The sequence below is a fragment of the Zonotrichia leucophrys genome, chromosome 17 (assembly GCF_028769735.1).
Source record: "Zonotrichia leucophrys gambelii isolate GWCS_2022_RI chromosome 17, RI_Zleu_2.0, whole genome shotgun sequence".
NCBI lineage: Eukaryota > Metazoa > Chordata > Aves > Passeriformes > Passerellidae > Zonotrichia > Zonotrichia leucophrys.
In genome coordinates this window covers 9,811,624-9,826,920 of record NC_088186.1, presented here as the reverse complement: position 1 = coordinate 9,826,920, position 15,297 = coordinate 9,811,624, and the positions used below count along the sequence as shown (strand labels likewise).

At 51.9% G+C, this 15,297-nt stretch overlaps 1 protein-coding gene across 1 annotated transcript; it reads left to right on the top strand.

Moving 5' to 3' along the window:
* The first annotated feature begins 2,302 nt into the window (after positions 1-2,302).
* Positions 2,303-13,867, top strand: ANAPC2 (anaphase promoting complex subunit 2). The gene is made up of 13 exons (XM_064727921.1): positions 2,303-2,844; positions 3,572-4,194; positions 5,291-5,423; positions 8,357-8,531; positions 8,646-8,765; positions 9,237-9,354; positions 9,435-9,616; positions 9,741-9,882; positions 10,763-10,838; positions 11,689-11,892; positions 12,037-12,166; positions 12,446-12,681; positions 13,386-13,867. Exons 1-13 carry the CDS (start codon positions 2,335-2,337, stop codon positions 13,596-13,598), a joined length of 2,862 nt encoding a protein of 953 aa, XP_064583991.1. The 5' UTR covers positions 2,303-2,334; the 3' UTR covers positions 13,599-13,867.
* The last annotated feature ends 1,430 nt before the right edge of the window (positions 13,868-15,297 follow it).

Genomic DNA, 15,297 nt, shown 5'->3' with positions numbered 1-15,297 from the left:
TCTCTCTGGCCAACAGGACATTCCAGGCTGAAGAAGTTTAGGAGCGCTTTTGTCGACGTATTCGTTGTCCTAATGAAGTGTTTTGTGGATCAATGATTTTACCAAGATCCCTCATTTCCTTCTTCAGGACATCTAGCAATGTCTGAGAATTGTCCAGTATCTGGGAAAGAAATAAAAATAGCTTATTTTTACATAAACTGTTTCTCTTATGAATTCCCTTCCAATTCAGCTGATCTGCCTTGCAGCAAGAGGGGCTATCGAGCCCTTCAGCCTCTAATTCCTGGTGATTTATTGTCCTGTCTCATGTGGGAATATCTGTGGGAGAATTTCTCTGGTTTGTATTCATATTCTGAATATGAAAGACTTTAAGCAATTTATCTGCTTTGGAACATGAGGCAGAGAACTTCCTGAAGCAGACTGGGGGTTTTGGTTGGTTGGTTGGGTTTTTTTAAGGGAGATTTGGTACCTGAGCTTTTTAGGTCAGTATTAAATTGGGTCACTATTAAATTTTAGGTCAGTATTAAATTAAATTAAGGTCAGTTTCAACTCTTTTCCACTATTAAAACTGCACATTTTGGGTTTCTGGCTTCAAGACTAACTCAAATCTACAGTGACCTTATGCCAGACTAGATCTGTTATTAATTTTCTCCTATTTTTAGCTCACTGTGTACACAATCTAACATCCCTACTTCCTGTGCTCTAAGCTACAACATATTTACACCTTGCTGCCTGTCCACCTCACCAGTTAAAAATTTTAACACAGTGGACAGTTGTAACCAAATGTGATGGTTATAGTCCCAAAAATAATTTATGCTCCTGTGAATTTGTGGAAATCACCAAGTGATCAGAGAGGAGCTGAGGGAGGGCCCCACAGCAGGAAGGTGAAATCCTGTGGGTGCTGGCAGAAGGCAAGGAGTGACAAACAGGAAAGGAACTCTGGTACTTTCTGTCTGTAGGACACCAGCATCTCCTCCTCACCACCTCCTGATACCTCCTGTGGGTGTCAGTTCATTTCAATAAACAGGAATTCATCTGTAGGCTGGGGGTGTGACATGGATCTCAGGTAAGCTTTCTTTTTAAAGGGGCTGTTTGTGTACCTTACAACATAGTTTTTAAGCTTTTAAATTTTTATGTGGGTTTCCCCTTTCACTTCAAACCATCGGGTCTTGAAGGTCAAGGAAACATCTCCAGCTTCACCTGAAAAGTGATTTCCAGGGGAAAGCACTGACTTTGGGAGAGGAAGAGGAGCTGACACAGTAGTTGGTCACATTCAAAATGCAACTGGGAGGAGAATTTAGGCAGCAGCTAATAGGGGAAAGGTGTTTCTGACACAAACTCTGCCTGGTCACCATGAGAAGGAAGATTGTCACTTATCTTCAAAGAAGCTGGGAAGATCCTTTTTTAAAGAAAAAAAGCTGTTGGGTGTAATACAGAAGTGACTTCAGGTGTGGCCCTGTCTGTGGGGATCAAGCAGTCCCTGCCTGGCAGTAACACACACAGGGGAATGGGTAGAGCTGTCTCAGGAACCAAAATGACAGTGCTAGTCCTGGTGCTGTTTGCCTCCTTCCCACCCTTGACCACCCCAACAATTTGACTCTTTTAATGACATTGTTCCATTAAAGATGAAAGAAATACACTAAATATTGGGCTGGAAGAGTGGGAGGCCAACAGCTCCATCAGCACCGTTGTTCTCTGCCTGAATTAGGATTGTGGGTCAGTGTCATGTCTCTGGTTTCCTCCTTTCCCCCAAACCATGGATCTACGATGGTAATTTTTAGGGGTCTGTTCCAAAAGCCATTTTTAATGGATTTTGACAATAAACTTTGCCCAAGCCCAAGCAGCACCAAAACAATCCAAGCAGCACCCCTAACTCAATCCTCTCATGATGGGGTCTGTGTGCCAGAGCAGCATCCCAGGCCCGGGAAGTTTTGGCTGCAGGGCTACGACGCAGGGAGGAGTGGAGGTTCATCGAGGTGCTCCCAACCGGCCTTCAGGTAAATACAGACCGAGTTCACACATACATACATACATAAATATATACATACATACACACAGATATATATATCTGTATCCCAAACTTCCCCTGGAAGTTAGGCTGGAGCTCAGGGCAAGGCTCTGCCCCCAGAGGGTGCTGGCACTGCCCAGGCTGCCCAGGGAATGGGCACGGCCCCGAGGCTGCCAGAGCTCCAGGAGCCTTTGGGCAGCGCTGCCAGGGGTGCCCAGGCTGGGGCTGCTGGGGGGGCTGGGCAGGGACAGGAGCTGGGCTGGGGGATCCTTGTCCACCTCAGGTTGTTCTCAGTGATTCCCTCGGGCCCAGTCCCTGGTCAGAGATCAATGCCGTCCCTCCTGCTCCCCTCACGGGGCAGCGGCACAAGGCGATGTCCCTCGCTGGCAGTACCTCCCCGGAGGCCAGGTCCATCTCGGCGATGGTGCGGTCGATGTGGGCTCGGGTGGAGCGGAGCCCCGCCAGGTTCTCGCTGGTGTCGGACAAGCGCCGGGAGAGCGTCGCGATCCGCGCCTGCAGCCGGCCCCGCTCCGCCTCCTCGGCCTGGATCCGCCCGTTCAGCTCGTCCCGCCGGGCGCGGAGCTCCGACAGCCCTGCGGGGCGGCACCGTCAGAGGGGCCCGGTCCCGGCCCCTGCCCCGGCCCGGCCCCGCTCGGCCCCCGGCCCCGCTCACCCTCCTGCAGCGCCGCGTGGTGCCCCCGCAGCGCGGCTCCGGTGCCGCTCATCGCTGCGGCCGGCGCCGCTCCACCGCTCCGCCCCTTCCTGCGGCCCGAATGGAGCTCTCGGCCGCCTGGCACACGCTCAGCACCGCGCTGGTGCCGCCCGCCGCGCTGGGGCTGGTGAGCGGGGACCGCTGCGCTCCGCCGGGCCCGGGGCAGGCCCGACCCGCCGCCCCCGGGGTGCTCCGGCCTCGGCTCCTCACCGGCCGGGCCTCTCCGGCTCTGGGTCCGCGGGGCGGGGTGGGAGCTGCCGGGGCTCCCGGAGCCGGGGGGAACGGCCAGGGCTGAGGGAGGAAAGGCCGGAGTTGAGGGAGGAGCGGCCGGAGCTGACGGGGCCGGGGGAGAACGGCCGGGGATGCCGGGGGGAAACGGCCGGGCCTGAGGGAGGATAGGTGGGGGCTGGGGGAGGAACGGCCGGGGCTGCCAGGGCCGGGGGGAAACGGCCGGAGCTGCTGGGGGAGGACGGGAAGGGCTCCCGGGTGTGTGGGGACGGTGCCCGCTGGGGGCTGTCAGGGAAGGGCCGCGGGCCCAGCCGCCCTGTCTGTCACCCCAACCAGGAGCGGGACCAAAGGGCCGCAGCTTGCCCGGCCGTGCTGGGGCTCTGCTCCCGCTCCGTCTGAGGGAGCTGGGCAGCCCCAAGCGTGGCTCGCAGCATTTGCACAGCACCTGTGTCCTGCAGCAGCCATCTGCATGGACAGCAGTGATGTGTGCGGGTGTGAGCCCTGGAGGGAGCGCTGGGCATCCAGTGGTGGGCTCAGACCCGGGCAGCATCTCCCCAGTGCAGTTTGACAGCAGAGTCCCTGTGTGCTCCATCAAATGCTTAACTCATGTTCCCCCCGCTTTCCAGGCAGCCCCGAGGCCCGAAGCTGCCGTGCCGCTGCAGGATGCCGAGCTCCGGGCAGCCCTGGACGTGCTGCAGTGCTACGACTTGCACTCCATCGTGGAGGAGTGGTTCATCGAGGTGCTGCAGACTGACCTGCAGGCAAATATCGCCCCCGAGTTCTGGAACTGCATTGGCCAGTATGAGAACACGGCCGAGGAGCCCCAGTGTGCTGCGCTGCTCCTGGACGCCTTCAGTCTGCTCAAGTGCCGCCTGGAGCCCTACCTGAACAGCCTGGAGCTCCTGGAGAACTGGACCAAGGCAGGCCTGCTCCTGGGCACAGGTGCTCAGACGCTGCAGGAGAAGGTCTACACCATGTTCAAAGCTATCCTCTTCTTCTCCACGACCAAATCCTTCCAGGAGATGATCCAGCAGTTCTACAGCCGCACATTCAGGATATACATGCGGCAGTGGAAGAAAGGAGAGGATGGAACGAACGAGTGTGAGAGCAGCATGAGTGAGACCGAGCAGGAGAGTGACCCAGAGGAGGGCGGAGGAGAGGCCCAGCTCTGCGCGGGCTGCAGCAGCAAGAGGGAGCAGTGCTGGTGCCCTGAAGCCATGGAGCAGTTCCAGCAGCTCAATGACATTCTGTAGGTATCTCACGGGGTGGTGGCTGTCCCTCAGAGCAAGGAGGGGTATGGATGGGGAGAAGCAGCAGGTTTTACTGATCCCTGAGAGCAGGAGGAGCTGTGTGAGGTCAGGCTGTCATGGTGGTGGGTAGAGAACTCATCATAGACTTTTTGCTTTCAACTGGTGGTTGAACAAGAGCAGATCTTTAGACAGAAAGTTCCTCTCCCTGGATGTAAGAACATCCTCCTCTTGCTCCGAGGCCTTTGACCACAAAGAAGCAAACCTGTGCAAGGTGTCCCTGCCCATAACAGGGGCTTGGACTAGATAATCTTTAAGGTCTCTTCCAACCCAAACCATTTTCTGATTCTATGAAACTCTTCTAAATGAAAAGGCTTTTGATGGCTTTATATAATTCCTGTAAGGAAGATGGGATAGCAGTAGTGCCATGTGTTACATATGTAGTGCATCTGTGTGTGCTGTCAGAGCTGGGTCTGTGTGACAGTGTTCACAGGGGCTTTCAGGATGAGGGAAGAGAGGTAGAGCTGACTCCATATTTCAGGCGGCTTGATTTATTATTTTATGATATATATATTACATTATAACTACACTAAAAGAATAGAAGGAAAGGTTTCATCTCAGAAGGCTAGCTTAGGTAAGAATAGAATAGAATAGAATAGAATAGAATAGAATAGAATAGAATAGAATAGAATAGAATAGAATAGAATAGAATAGAATAGAATAGAATAGAATAGAATAGAATAGAATAGAATAGAATAGAATAGAATAGAATAGAAGTGATAACAAAGGCAGCTGGCTCGGACAGAGAGAGAGAGCCAGCTCTGCCGTGAGTGGTCACTAAATCCAAACATCCACATGAGACCAATCACTGATCCACCTGTTGCATCCCACAGCAGCAGATAACCATTGTTTACATTTTGTTCCTGGAGCCTCTCAGCTTCTCAGGAAGAAAAAATCCTAAGAAAGGATTTTCATAAAAAGATGCCTGCGACAGGTCTGCCTCAGTGGAATGTGAGGGTGATGCCTTCAGCTATAAGATTTTCTTGATTTGCTGGTGCCTTTGCTCCCCACGCTCCTGACGTGTCCCTGTGCCCGCAGGCGCCGGCTGAACCTGCTGGAGAGGGTGAGTGCTGAGGCTGTGACCTCCATCCTGCACAGGATGATCGAGGAGAGGATGGAGCAGCGCTGCCGGGGGGAGTACGAGCACTCCTTCCTCAACGACTTCCAGGAGGTGAGGCTGCTGTGGGGCAGTGAGGGGCCTCCTTGGGACATCACACAATTCACAGAATCACTGCCTTGGGAGAGACCTTATGTGGGTCTGTTCTTCAGCTCAGGCTACAGCCAGTGTCTGAGGTCACCATTTGGGGTATTTTTAGGGTCCCCAGGACAAAGGAGGAATTGAGAATCTGACTCCATGTTTTTAGGAGGCTAATGTATTATTTTATGTACTTATATTAAAGAATGCTATACTAAAACTATACTAAAGAATAGAGAAAGGATACAGACAGAAGGCTTAACAAGAATGATAATGAAAACTCGTGACTTTTTTCCAGAGTCCCAACACAGCTGATGGTGATTGGTCTTTAAGTCAAAACAATTCACATGAAACCAGTCAAAGAATGACCAGTTGGTAAACAATCTCCAGACTACATTCCAAAGCAACAAACACAAGAGAAGCAATCAGATGATTTTTATTTTCATTTTTCTCTGAGGCTTCTCAGTTTCCCAGGAGAAGAAATCCTGATGAAGGGATTTTTCAGAAAATATGACAGTGACAACCTTAAAGATCATCGAGTCCAACCCAGCTCCAGCACCTCAATTAAACTCTGGCACCCAGTGCCACTTCCAGGCTTTGTTAAACACACCCAGGGATGGGGACTCCACCACCTCCCTGGGCAGCCATTCCACAACTTTATCACCCTCTCTGTAAAAAACTCTCCCTAATATCCAGCCTGAATTTCCCTTGGTGCAGCTCGAGGCTGTGTGCTCTGGTTCTGTCAGTGCTGCTGCAGACAGAGCCCAGCCCCAGGTGAGCACAGGCACCTTTCAGGAGTTGTAGGGAGGGATAAAGATGTGCAGCTGTTGTTGGTTTTTAGCAGCTCAGGCTAAAAGCAGATTCCAACTTAAAACACCTGGTCCAGGGCTATGACTTCCACCATGCCTGGCAGGAGAGGTGGCTGAAATTCCCATTTTGGCTGATGCTGGAGGGGAAGGTTTGCTCTGACCTGAGCATGAAGCACTGTCACATTTCACCTCATGATGTCTGTAGTAATGAGGGAATTTCTGTGGTTCCAGTTTACAAACCACAAGATCAACAAGTGCCACCTGGCCTGCAGAGGGTCCTCCCTCTGTGTAGGTGAGCCCATAATTAGAATTTCTGTGGCTGTTTTCAGTCCTTTTTCCAATTCCCCTCTAAAACTGGAAGCAAGGATGAGAGAGGATATTCTGGTATTGATCTCACCAGTGGCCACACAGAATTAAAATCATTCTTTGCAGCTGCCCAGTTGCTTTGCTGCTATTTCAACTAAGTTTGTGTTGAGCTGCTTACCCACCATGACTTTAAAATAAAATTCTCCAGGTTATGGCTCCTCCAGGGCGCAATCCTGAGCTCAGTGCTCCTTGCCCATGACCTTGCATTTGCCTGTGGTGCAGAACCAGGCCTGCAGCCAGGTTCCCATGCAATCCAGACACCCTGGATCCCTCACTCTTTGCCATGCCAACCACTTTTGTTGCTGCAAACATCAGGGATCTTTTTGTGTTTACTTCCTTTTGGTTGTTGTGCAACACTTTCCTCACTGCACCTCGTGTGAAATGCTTTTGGATCACCTGGAGATTGTTTAAGGATATTTTCAGGGCACCACAGAAAACACAAACTGCATTCTGCTCCTCAGATGCTGCCCTTGCTTCCACCTTTTGTTTGGCCTTATTTGAGCATGTCAGGATTAGGAAGAGATAATTTTAAGGGTAAAAAAAACCAAACAAACCATAGCCTGGAAATCTAAATCTAAATTTCTAAAGGAAATTTAGGTTAAATAGAGAAGCCTGAGAAACAGCTCACTGAAAATTACTGAGGGCAAAGCCTCTTTGCCAGCACAGCAGCAGCTGCCTGGAGTGTCAGGTCACAATCAGGCTGTACCAGGAACACTCAGGGAAAATAAACCCTGGGGGAAGAATGGGTTGGTTTGATAATAATTCTTTAAAATCATGTTGCTTTGCATCAGTTATAGTCCTGTCCTCTTGTCCTTTGGGGGAATTCTTTATCAGTTTCTCCACAGTTTTGCCCAGGTGTTTGTAGTACTCAGGTTTGTCCTGGCAAAACTTGTGCATTTCTTCAGTGTTTCCTCAGTCGAGTAATTAAAATAAACATCAGCAAACCTAACCTTGACCTAGCATTTTTGTTTCAGGCTGTGAGAATGCATTAAAAAATATCTAGTAGTAGAATCTTGTAGCATATTGGTACTCAAATACTATCCCAGGAATTATCATGTATTTGCTAATTGATGAGGGGGGGAAAAGGCAGTTATTTTAAACATCTGGATATTGTAATTGGTTACATTTGAAATTTGGCAATTACATATTTCTCACTAAAGCTCAAATATAAAAAAATAATCTTTTTATGCTCTCTGTTCAGGTTTTTATTTTATTATTAAGTGATGAGGCTGGTATTTGGATTTCAGTTGCCTGAGTTGTGTTGGGTGTTCTGTGACTTCCTGGGATATCTTGTTTGCTTTTCACTGATTTCAGGAACCATAGAAATTTTGGGCCAAGAATGGTGTAATGGGCAATTTGCTCATTTTCTTATGAAAGGGACAGTTTTGCAGGTCTAGAATAGGATGGAACTCTGCAAGAATGAAATAGGCTGCAAGTTTTGGAGCAAACCCTGTTCTTTTTGGAGCCCAGTGCCTGCACACAGTCTGTGGTCACCCTTATCTTCTCACATCCAGCTGCACAGTCCATATCCTGTCTCTTCAGTTAAAGTTCCAATTCTTTCAGCTGGGCTTTCCCCAGCTGTAACCCAGGCTGGGGCACATTTGAGGAGCAGCTGGGGGTGATGCTGTCCTGTCCAGCTGCCCTTTCTGCCGGCTGTGGTGGCTCTCTGGGCTGGGTTGGGATGTGGCTGTGCATCCAGCTCTGTGCTCACATCTGTTTCTCCCTCTGGTGCAGTGGATAGAGAAGGTGATTGGGTGGCTCAGCAGGGTGTTCCTGCAGGATGGCCCCTTGGCACAGTGCTCCCCAGAAGCCAGCAGCACCCTGAAACGCTGGCGCTGCCACGTCCAGAGGTTCTTCTACCGCATCTACGCCAGCATGCGCATCGAGGAGCTCTTCAGCATCATCCGAGGTGCCTCACCCTTGGGCTGGGCTGGGGGGTGACAGAGCTCTCTGGTGTGCCACACTGCCTCCCCTGCCTCCCCCCAGAGCCTGGCACTGCTCCTGATCACTGCTTGGTTTGCAGATTTCCCAGAGTCAAAGCCTGCTGTGGAGGACCTCAAGTTCTGCCTGGAAAGGACTAACCAGAGGCAGCAGCTGCTCAGCTCCTTGAAAAGTGCTCTGGAAATAAGACTACTGCACCCTGGTGGGTTTTACATCCTTGTCTGTGTCCTGACACTGTGAGGAGCCTGGGTATGAGTGGGGATCCACTTGGAGCTGGTTTGGTTTCCTGTTTGAGGAGTGAGGGGCAGTCACCGTGCCCATCACACATTCTTTGTGTTCCAGTGGGCAGGGCAGCAGCAGCTGATGGCATCCCAATCCCCTTTGGCCTCATTTTTACACTATGGTCAGGAGCACAAAGTTTATCTTTGGTTCAGGTTGGCAAAGGCTTCTTTGCACCGTCAGGGCTCAGCTCTGAGACTCCATTTGTGCTCAAAACTGGTTTCTCAGGCAAAGGGATCTGATCTGTCCCATTGCCTTGGGCAGTAGGGCAGCAAGCCCTCCTTCTCCCACACCACAGCTAAAACAGAGGGCTCAGACCATCCCAACCCCTTCTCTCCAAGGGGATAGAAGTCAGAGCTGCAGGGCTCTGACTCCCTCTGCTCCTCTCCTGCAGGAGTCAACACCTCCGACATCATCACTCTGTATATCTCGGCCATCAAGGCCCTGCGGGAGCTGGACCCTTCCATGGTGATCCTGGAGGTTGCTTGTGAGCCCATCAGGAAGTATCTGAGGTAGGAGGTGTGTGGGGCAGTCTGGCACTTCCCCTTTCCCTCCCCTTCCCTCACTCACTGTTCCCCTTCCCGTGCTCCAGGACTCGGGAGGACACGGTGCGCCAGATCGTGGCCGGTCTCACGGGGGACGCTGAGGGCTCGGGGGACCTGGCAAATGAGCTCTCCAAAGCTGACCCAGTGACCCTGGAGAACGGCCAGGAGAGTGATGATGACATCTCAGAGCCAGGGGACTGGGTCCCTGACCCAGTGGATGCAGATCCAGGTGAGATGCCCAGCCCAGCAGTCCTGGCTGCTTTCCCTGCTGGGCTGTAGCCTTGAGCAGCTCATTTGCTGGGCTGGGACAGGTCCCTGTTAATCTCACCCTGCTGTCTGCTGGATTCCACCAGGGAAATCGAGCTCCAAGCGTCGCTCCTCAGACATCATCAGCCTCCTGGTGAGCATCTACGGCAGCAAGGACCTGTTCATCAACGAGTACCGCACGCTGCTGGCCGACCGCCTGCTGCACCAGTTCAACTACAGCGCTGAGAGGTGAGGCCCAGGGCCCAGAGCCAGGCCTCCCATGGCCAAATCACCTGAGTTTCCTTTTACCTGCTGGTCAAATACTGGAATCATCTACCCAGGGAGGTGGTGGAGTCACCATCCCTCAATGTGTTTAAAAAAGGACTGGATGTGGTACTTGGTGCCATGATCTAGTTGAGGTGTTAGAACGTGGGTTGGACTCGATGATCTTAAAGGTCTCTTCCAACCTAGAAATTCTGTGATTCTGTGAAGGGTAGAGCCTTCAGACTCAGTCCTGTCAATGGCTGTTTGTGGAGCCAGGAGTGCCTTTGGCTATTTCCTTTGCAGCTTTGAGTTTGTCTCTAGAGTTCCATGCTCAGTCCTACCCTTGGGTTGTGCTGTAGAGCAGCTTGTTGGAATTTGGAGGCACTGACACACTCTTAGCTCCATCCCACATGTTGTGATGGCCCCACCAATGGAGGATGGAAGATGTGGGTTTCTGAAACACAGAAAGTTCCACCTGAACATGAGGAAGAACTTCTTTGCTGTGAGGTGACTGAATAGTGGAACAGGAACCCAGAGAGGCTGTGGGGTCTCCTTCCCTGGAGATATTCCAAACCTGTCTGGACACAACCCTGAGTGACTGCTCCAAGGAACCCTGCTTGAGCAGGGAGGTGGGACTGGATGAGCTCCAGTGGTCCCTTCCAGCCTGAACCATTCTGTCTTCAAAAAGCTGCTGGCCTAGAGGAGATGGCTGTTCCTGTCTTGGGTGTGAGGATCCATCCTGGGCAGATACTGTGCCTTGCAAGGAAGAGCACCTTGTTTCTTTGGCTGTGTGGTGAGGGGTGGAGGCCAAGCCAGGTTTGTCCACCCAAGGCCCCTGTCCCTGACCTGCTGTGTCTCTTTCCAGGGAAATCCGTAACGTGGAGCTGCTGAAGCTGAGGTTTGGTGAAGCTCAGATGCACTACTGTGAAGTCATGTTAAAAGTAACTCCTTTTATTTTTTTAATTTAAGTGCTGGGTGTTTGAGCCCATTGGGGAAGGGGAGGGACTTGAGGAGTGACCCCAAAAAGGTCTTTTAGGAAAGTGGGGGTTCCAGAATGCCAGTGAGGGGCTGATTTGTGACAGGCAGCAGTGCATTTAAATCGATTTAATGTCTGCTTTTAAGCCCTGTGGGTTGGATTATCAGCTCTGGGGAATGCTTGCTCTGGTGCTGCTGTCTGTCCTGTCCTTCCTGCAGTATCCTGGCATTGAGGAGCTGGGCTTGGGACTTTGGAGTTTGATTCTTTTGGAGAACACAGATGTGGAGGGCCCCCAATGAAGGCAGTGTTGAGTTGTAACTCCTTCCTTCCTCTAATGTCCCACAAATCTTTCTGAGTATGTAGCAGACTTCCAAGTAGGCACATGATCATGTTTCACTGTAGGACACGAAACAACACGAGTGCACACACCGCTGCTCTTAAGGTGAAGAAAAGGGAAAGTTTATTTCTGACTCAAACACTTATAGTTTTCTAAAAGTGACAGTGGATTGGAGGGTGAAAGTGCCACCTCTCCAATGACACTGGACAAACCAACAGTCCATCAAATTTCTCTTCTTCCATAAAAGAATGCTAAACAATAAGTTATTTACAGGAAGTGTGTGAGGACGTTTGCTACAAGAATGTAAACATCAGAAGGCTTAGAAAATCTTAAAATATCAGGGTGACAGTTGTGTCCTTTCTAGTGTTTCCATCATCATTTGGACAGAACACTGTTCACCTTGTTTAAGGCTGTCCTTCCCTGCTGGTTGGCCCTGGCTCTGGAGGAAGGAGCCAGCTCAGCTCTGTGCCCGTTGCAGGACATGGCCGACTCGCGGCGCATCAACGCCAACATCCGGGATGAGGAGGAGAAGCTCCCTGAGGAGGAGAGGCCTCCCTTCAGCCTCGTGGCCATTATCCTGTCCAGTGAGTTCTGGCCACCACTCAAAGAGGAGAAGCTGGAGCTTCCAGAGCAGGTCAAGGAAGCCATGGAAGCATATTCCAAAAAGTATGAGAAATTAAAGGTGAGGCCACCTTAACCCCCCTTATGAAATCTTTATGCAGACCCCTTCAGCTGCTGGTTGGTTACAGAGGGGTTTGCAATAACACAACACTCAGTGGTTCCTGCTGGGAGATGTGTGTGAGCAGCTGCCTCCCCCTTTTCCCAGGCCATGAGGACCCTGAACTGGAAGTACCACCTGGGGCTGGTGAGCCTGGACGTGGAGCTGGCTGATCGCACGCTCTCCCTGTCCGTGTCTCCTGTGCACGCTGCCATCATCCTGCACTTCCAGACCAAGAGTGAGTGCTGTGCCACCCCTGTCTGTGCTTCCACGGGTGGGAAAGCCACGTTCCTTGGGCAGCTGGAGGACCAAGATGTGGTGCATGGGTTTGGATCTCCCACAGGGTTTCCAGCACCCACAGGGCCACAGCTCTGCACCCCTCTGCTTATTCCTGGCAGTGCCTCCCTGCCTTACCCAGCTTCCCACCAAATCCTGGCAGGCTTGGGTGTGGGAAGTGTCCTGTTCTCCATCTCCTCTCTATTCTCCATCTCCTCTCTGATCTCCATGGTCTCTGCAGGCACCTGGACACTGACAGAGCTGAGTGAAGTGCTCAAGGTGCCTGTGACTTCACTGAAGAGGAAGATGACGCTGTGGCTGCAGCAGGGAGTGCTGAGGGAAGAGCCTGAGGGCACCTTCACTGTCATCGAGGAGGAGCAGAAGGACCAGGTGGAGAAGGTTGTTCTGATTGACAGTGACGAGGAGGGGGACTCTGCCATGGCCTCACAGGCTGACCAGAAGGAGGAGGAGCTGCAGGTACCTGTCCCTGTGGTGATGCAAACATCCTGTATTGTGGGTTTGGGGAATCTGATCAAGGTGATGGATTCAGTTTGCACTGTGGATTCACATTTTCCACTGCAAGTGGCTGAGTCCAGCACAAACATTTGGGTTTTGAAGTGGGTATCTCGTGGTTAATCTCTTGGTGCTGGATCACAGCCTTCCCTCCAGACAAGTGCCCAGCTGCTGAGTCAGGGAACCTTTTGGGAATCTCCAAATTGTTTTTTTTTTTAGTTTAAAAAAAGAAAAAAGTCCGAGACATGATTTCATATTTGAAAATAGTCATAACTTGTTTGGATGCACCCAAGCAACACTTTTTTGGCACTTCTGACTGCCCAAAAGACTGACCCAGCACTAACAGCTGGATCTCTGCCTTCTCTCTGTTGTGGTTCCTGGACATTTCCAGTGCCTTTCCTGCCTGTGAGTCACACTGTGCCTGTGTGTTGTGCAGCACAGCGTTGTCATGCTGGTGTTCATCCACAGAGGGTCGTGAGTGTGCTGCACCTCAGATCCCTCTGTCTAGCTCTGTGTCCCAGCCCTTTGCTGCTGTTCCTGGATGTGCCCTGTGTAGAGACCCCATGGCTGAGAGCAGAGCTTAGTGCCAGCTGATCCCTGCCTTGTTTCTGGGTATTTGCTGTGTGCTGTGGTGTCACTCATTCACTGTGGCCTGTGTCCCTCTGCAGCTCTTCTGGACGTACATCCAGGCCATGCTGACCAACCTGGAGAGCCTGTCCCTGGAGAGGATCCACAGCATGCTCAAGATGTTTGTGATGACCGGGCCTGTGGTCACTGAGATCGATATCCAGGAGCTGCAGGGATTCCTGCAGAAGAAGGTCCGGGACCAGCAGCTCATCTACTCAGGGGGTGTCTATCGCCTGCCCAAGAACTGCAACTGATCTGGCAGTGCCCCTGCCCCCTGGGCACTCCTGCCTGTGCCTGAGCCCTGCTCCAGAGTGCCCCCAGCTCTCAGTGTCCTGCTGGGGGTTCCCTGCCCTGGGCCTTTGCTGTACTCCCTTCCCCAAGCAGGTGTCACTTTCCTCATGGAGGCAGCTCAGCAGCAGCCTGGACACCCACAATGTCTGGGTCTGCTCCCCACATTCCTTCCTCCCCTACACGAGTGCCTGGGCCCACCTCCCTGGTTAATAAATAACAGTAGGCTCCTTTTTCCAATGGTGCCAACTCTGTTCTTTCCTCTTGGCCCCTCCCCATGCTGGAAAGGCAGGCAGGAAACTCCCCAGCCTGCCAGGCTCTGTCCCCCTTTCCAGCCCCAGGAGGTTTTGGGAGGGGGCTGCTGGCTCCAGCTGCTGTCTGGGGCTCTGTGTGTGGCTAAAGCAGTGTCTTGCAGCTGGATGTGATGAGTGAGACCCTGCCCAAAACCAAGGCTTGGTGCTGTCTCTGACAGGGAGGGAACAACTCCAGGGTGCCCTTGTTTGGGACTGGTAAATTGTGTGGAATAATTTTATTGTGGGATGAAGAATGCTTGAGAGGGATGAGATGCAGCAATTCTTCAGGGCAAGCTGGAGGAGATCCAGTGGGTTATCCAGGCCCTGGTGGGATTGCTTTGCCCTGGCACAGGTCTGTGCCCCACCACCATGGGGCTGCCCTTGGGGTCAGTCCTGGAGAGCTTCAGAATTGTTGGCAGCACACAAGGAAATGGGATGGGATAATCCCAGAGCTCCTGGTTAAACACTGTGCCTCCCACCCAGCCATGGAGCAGTTTCAGGATTGCATCACATCCCCCCTCCAGGGTGTTCAGGCTCTCTCAGTCCTGTTTTCCACATGGGTTCTGCTCATCAGGAGGAATATGGTGGGAAAATCTGGCTTTTACTAAAAGCTGTTTGCTGTGAAGCACCCAATGAGTTTCCACAGCCCAAAGAGTCTTTTTCCTCCTTTGCTGAATCTTCAATCCCAGCCTGTGGGTGCTGTGGCAGCTGGAATTGAGCCTTAACAGAGCCACAGGTAGGACACAGGAGCAGCTGTGAGTGTGACCTTCTATCCAGGTGTGAGAGATACAGAAGACAGAAATCACTCCCAGTTTAACACTGACCCTTGATTTCCAGTGCCTAAAGCCCACGAGTGCCTGGGGCATCCCTCCTGCAGCTGCAGGCAGCAGGGTGCAGCAGTTCTGTCCCCTTGGGCACATTGGTGTTTCCTCTGTGGATAAAGCACAATTCCTTCTTCCCCTGGGGCACTGTGCTCCAGGCTGGCAGGGCTGTGGCTCTGGGAACCTGGTGCATCCTGTAGTGAAGGTTCCTTGTGCTGGGGAGGATCTGGTGATAACTGAATAAACCCCAGTCTGAGATTACTTCAGGTAAAGTCAAAAAACCCCAAAGGGCAGCAAATCCATGATGGCATCAGCAGGGAAAGGATGGACATCATGCCTGAGTGCCCAAGGAACTTTTCCTTCTCTGTCCTTTCTACTCTGACCTCTCTACACTTTTTTCTTTCTATTTTTTCATGAAAGAGCACTGAGCACATGGAAGGGCTGGCAGGAGGGTCAGTGGGGTCAGTGCCTGCCAGGCCAGGGTGTGCCAGCCCCACCCCACAGAGTGTCCCAGAGTGTCTGGGTGTGCTGTGGCTGTGACAGGGCAGGGA

Coding starts and splice junctions, on each gene's coding strand:
- ANAPC2 (XM_064727921.1), top strand. CDS start 2,335: ATGCCGTCCCTCCTGCTCCCCTCACGGGGCAGCGGCACAAGGCGATGT. Junction 9,355..9,434: donor CCCATCAGGAAGTATCTGAG/GTAGGAGGTGTG, acceptor CCCGTGCTCCAG/GACTCGGGAGGACACGGTGC. Junction 12,167..12,445: donor CCTGCACTTCCAGACCAAGA/GTGAGTGCTGTG, acceptor TGGTCTCTGCAG/GCACCTGGACACTGACAGAG.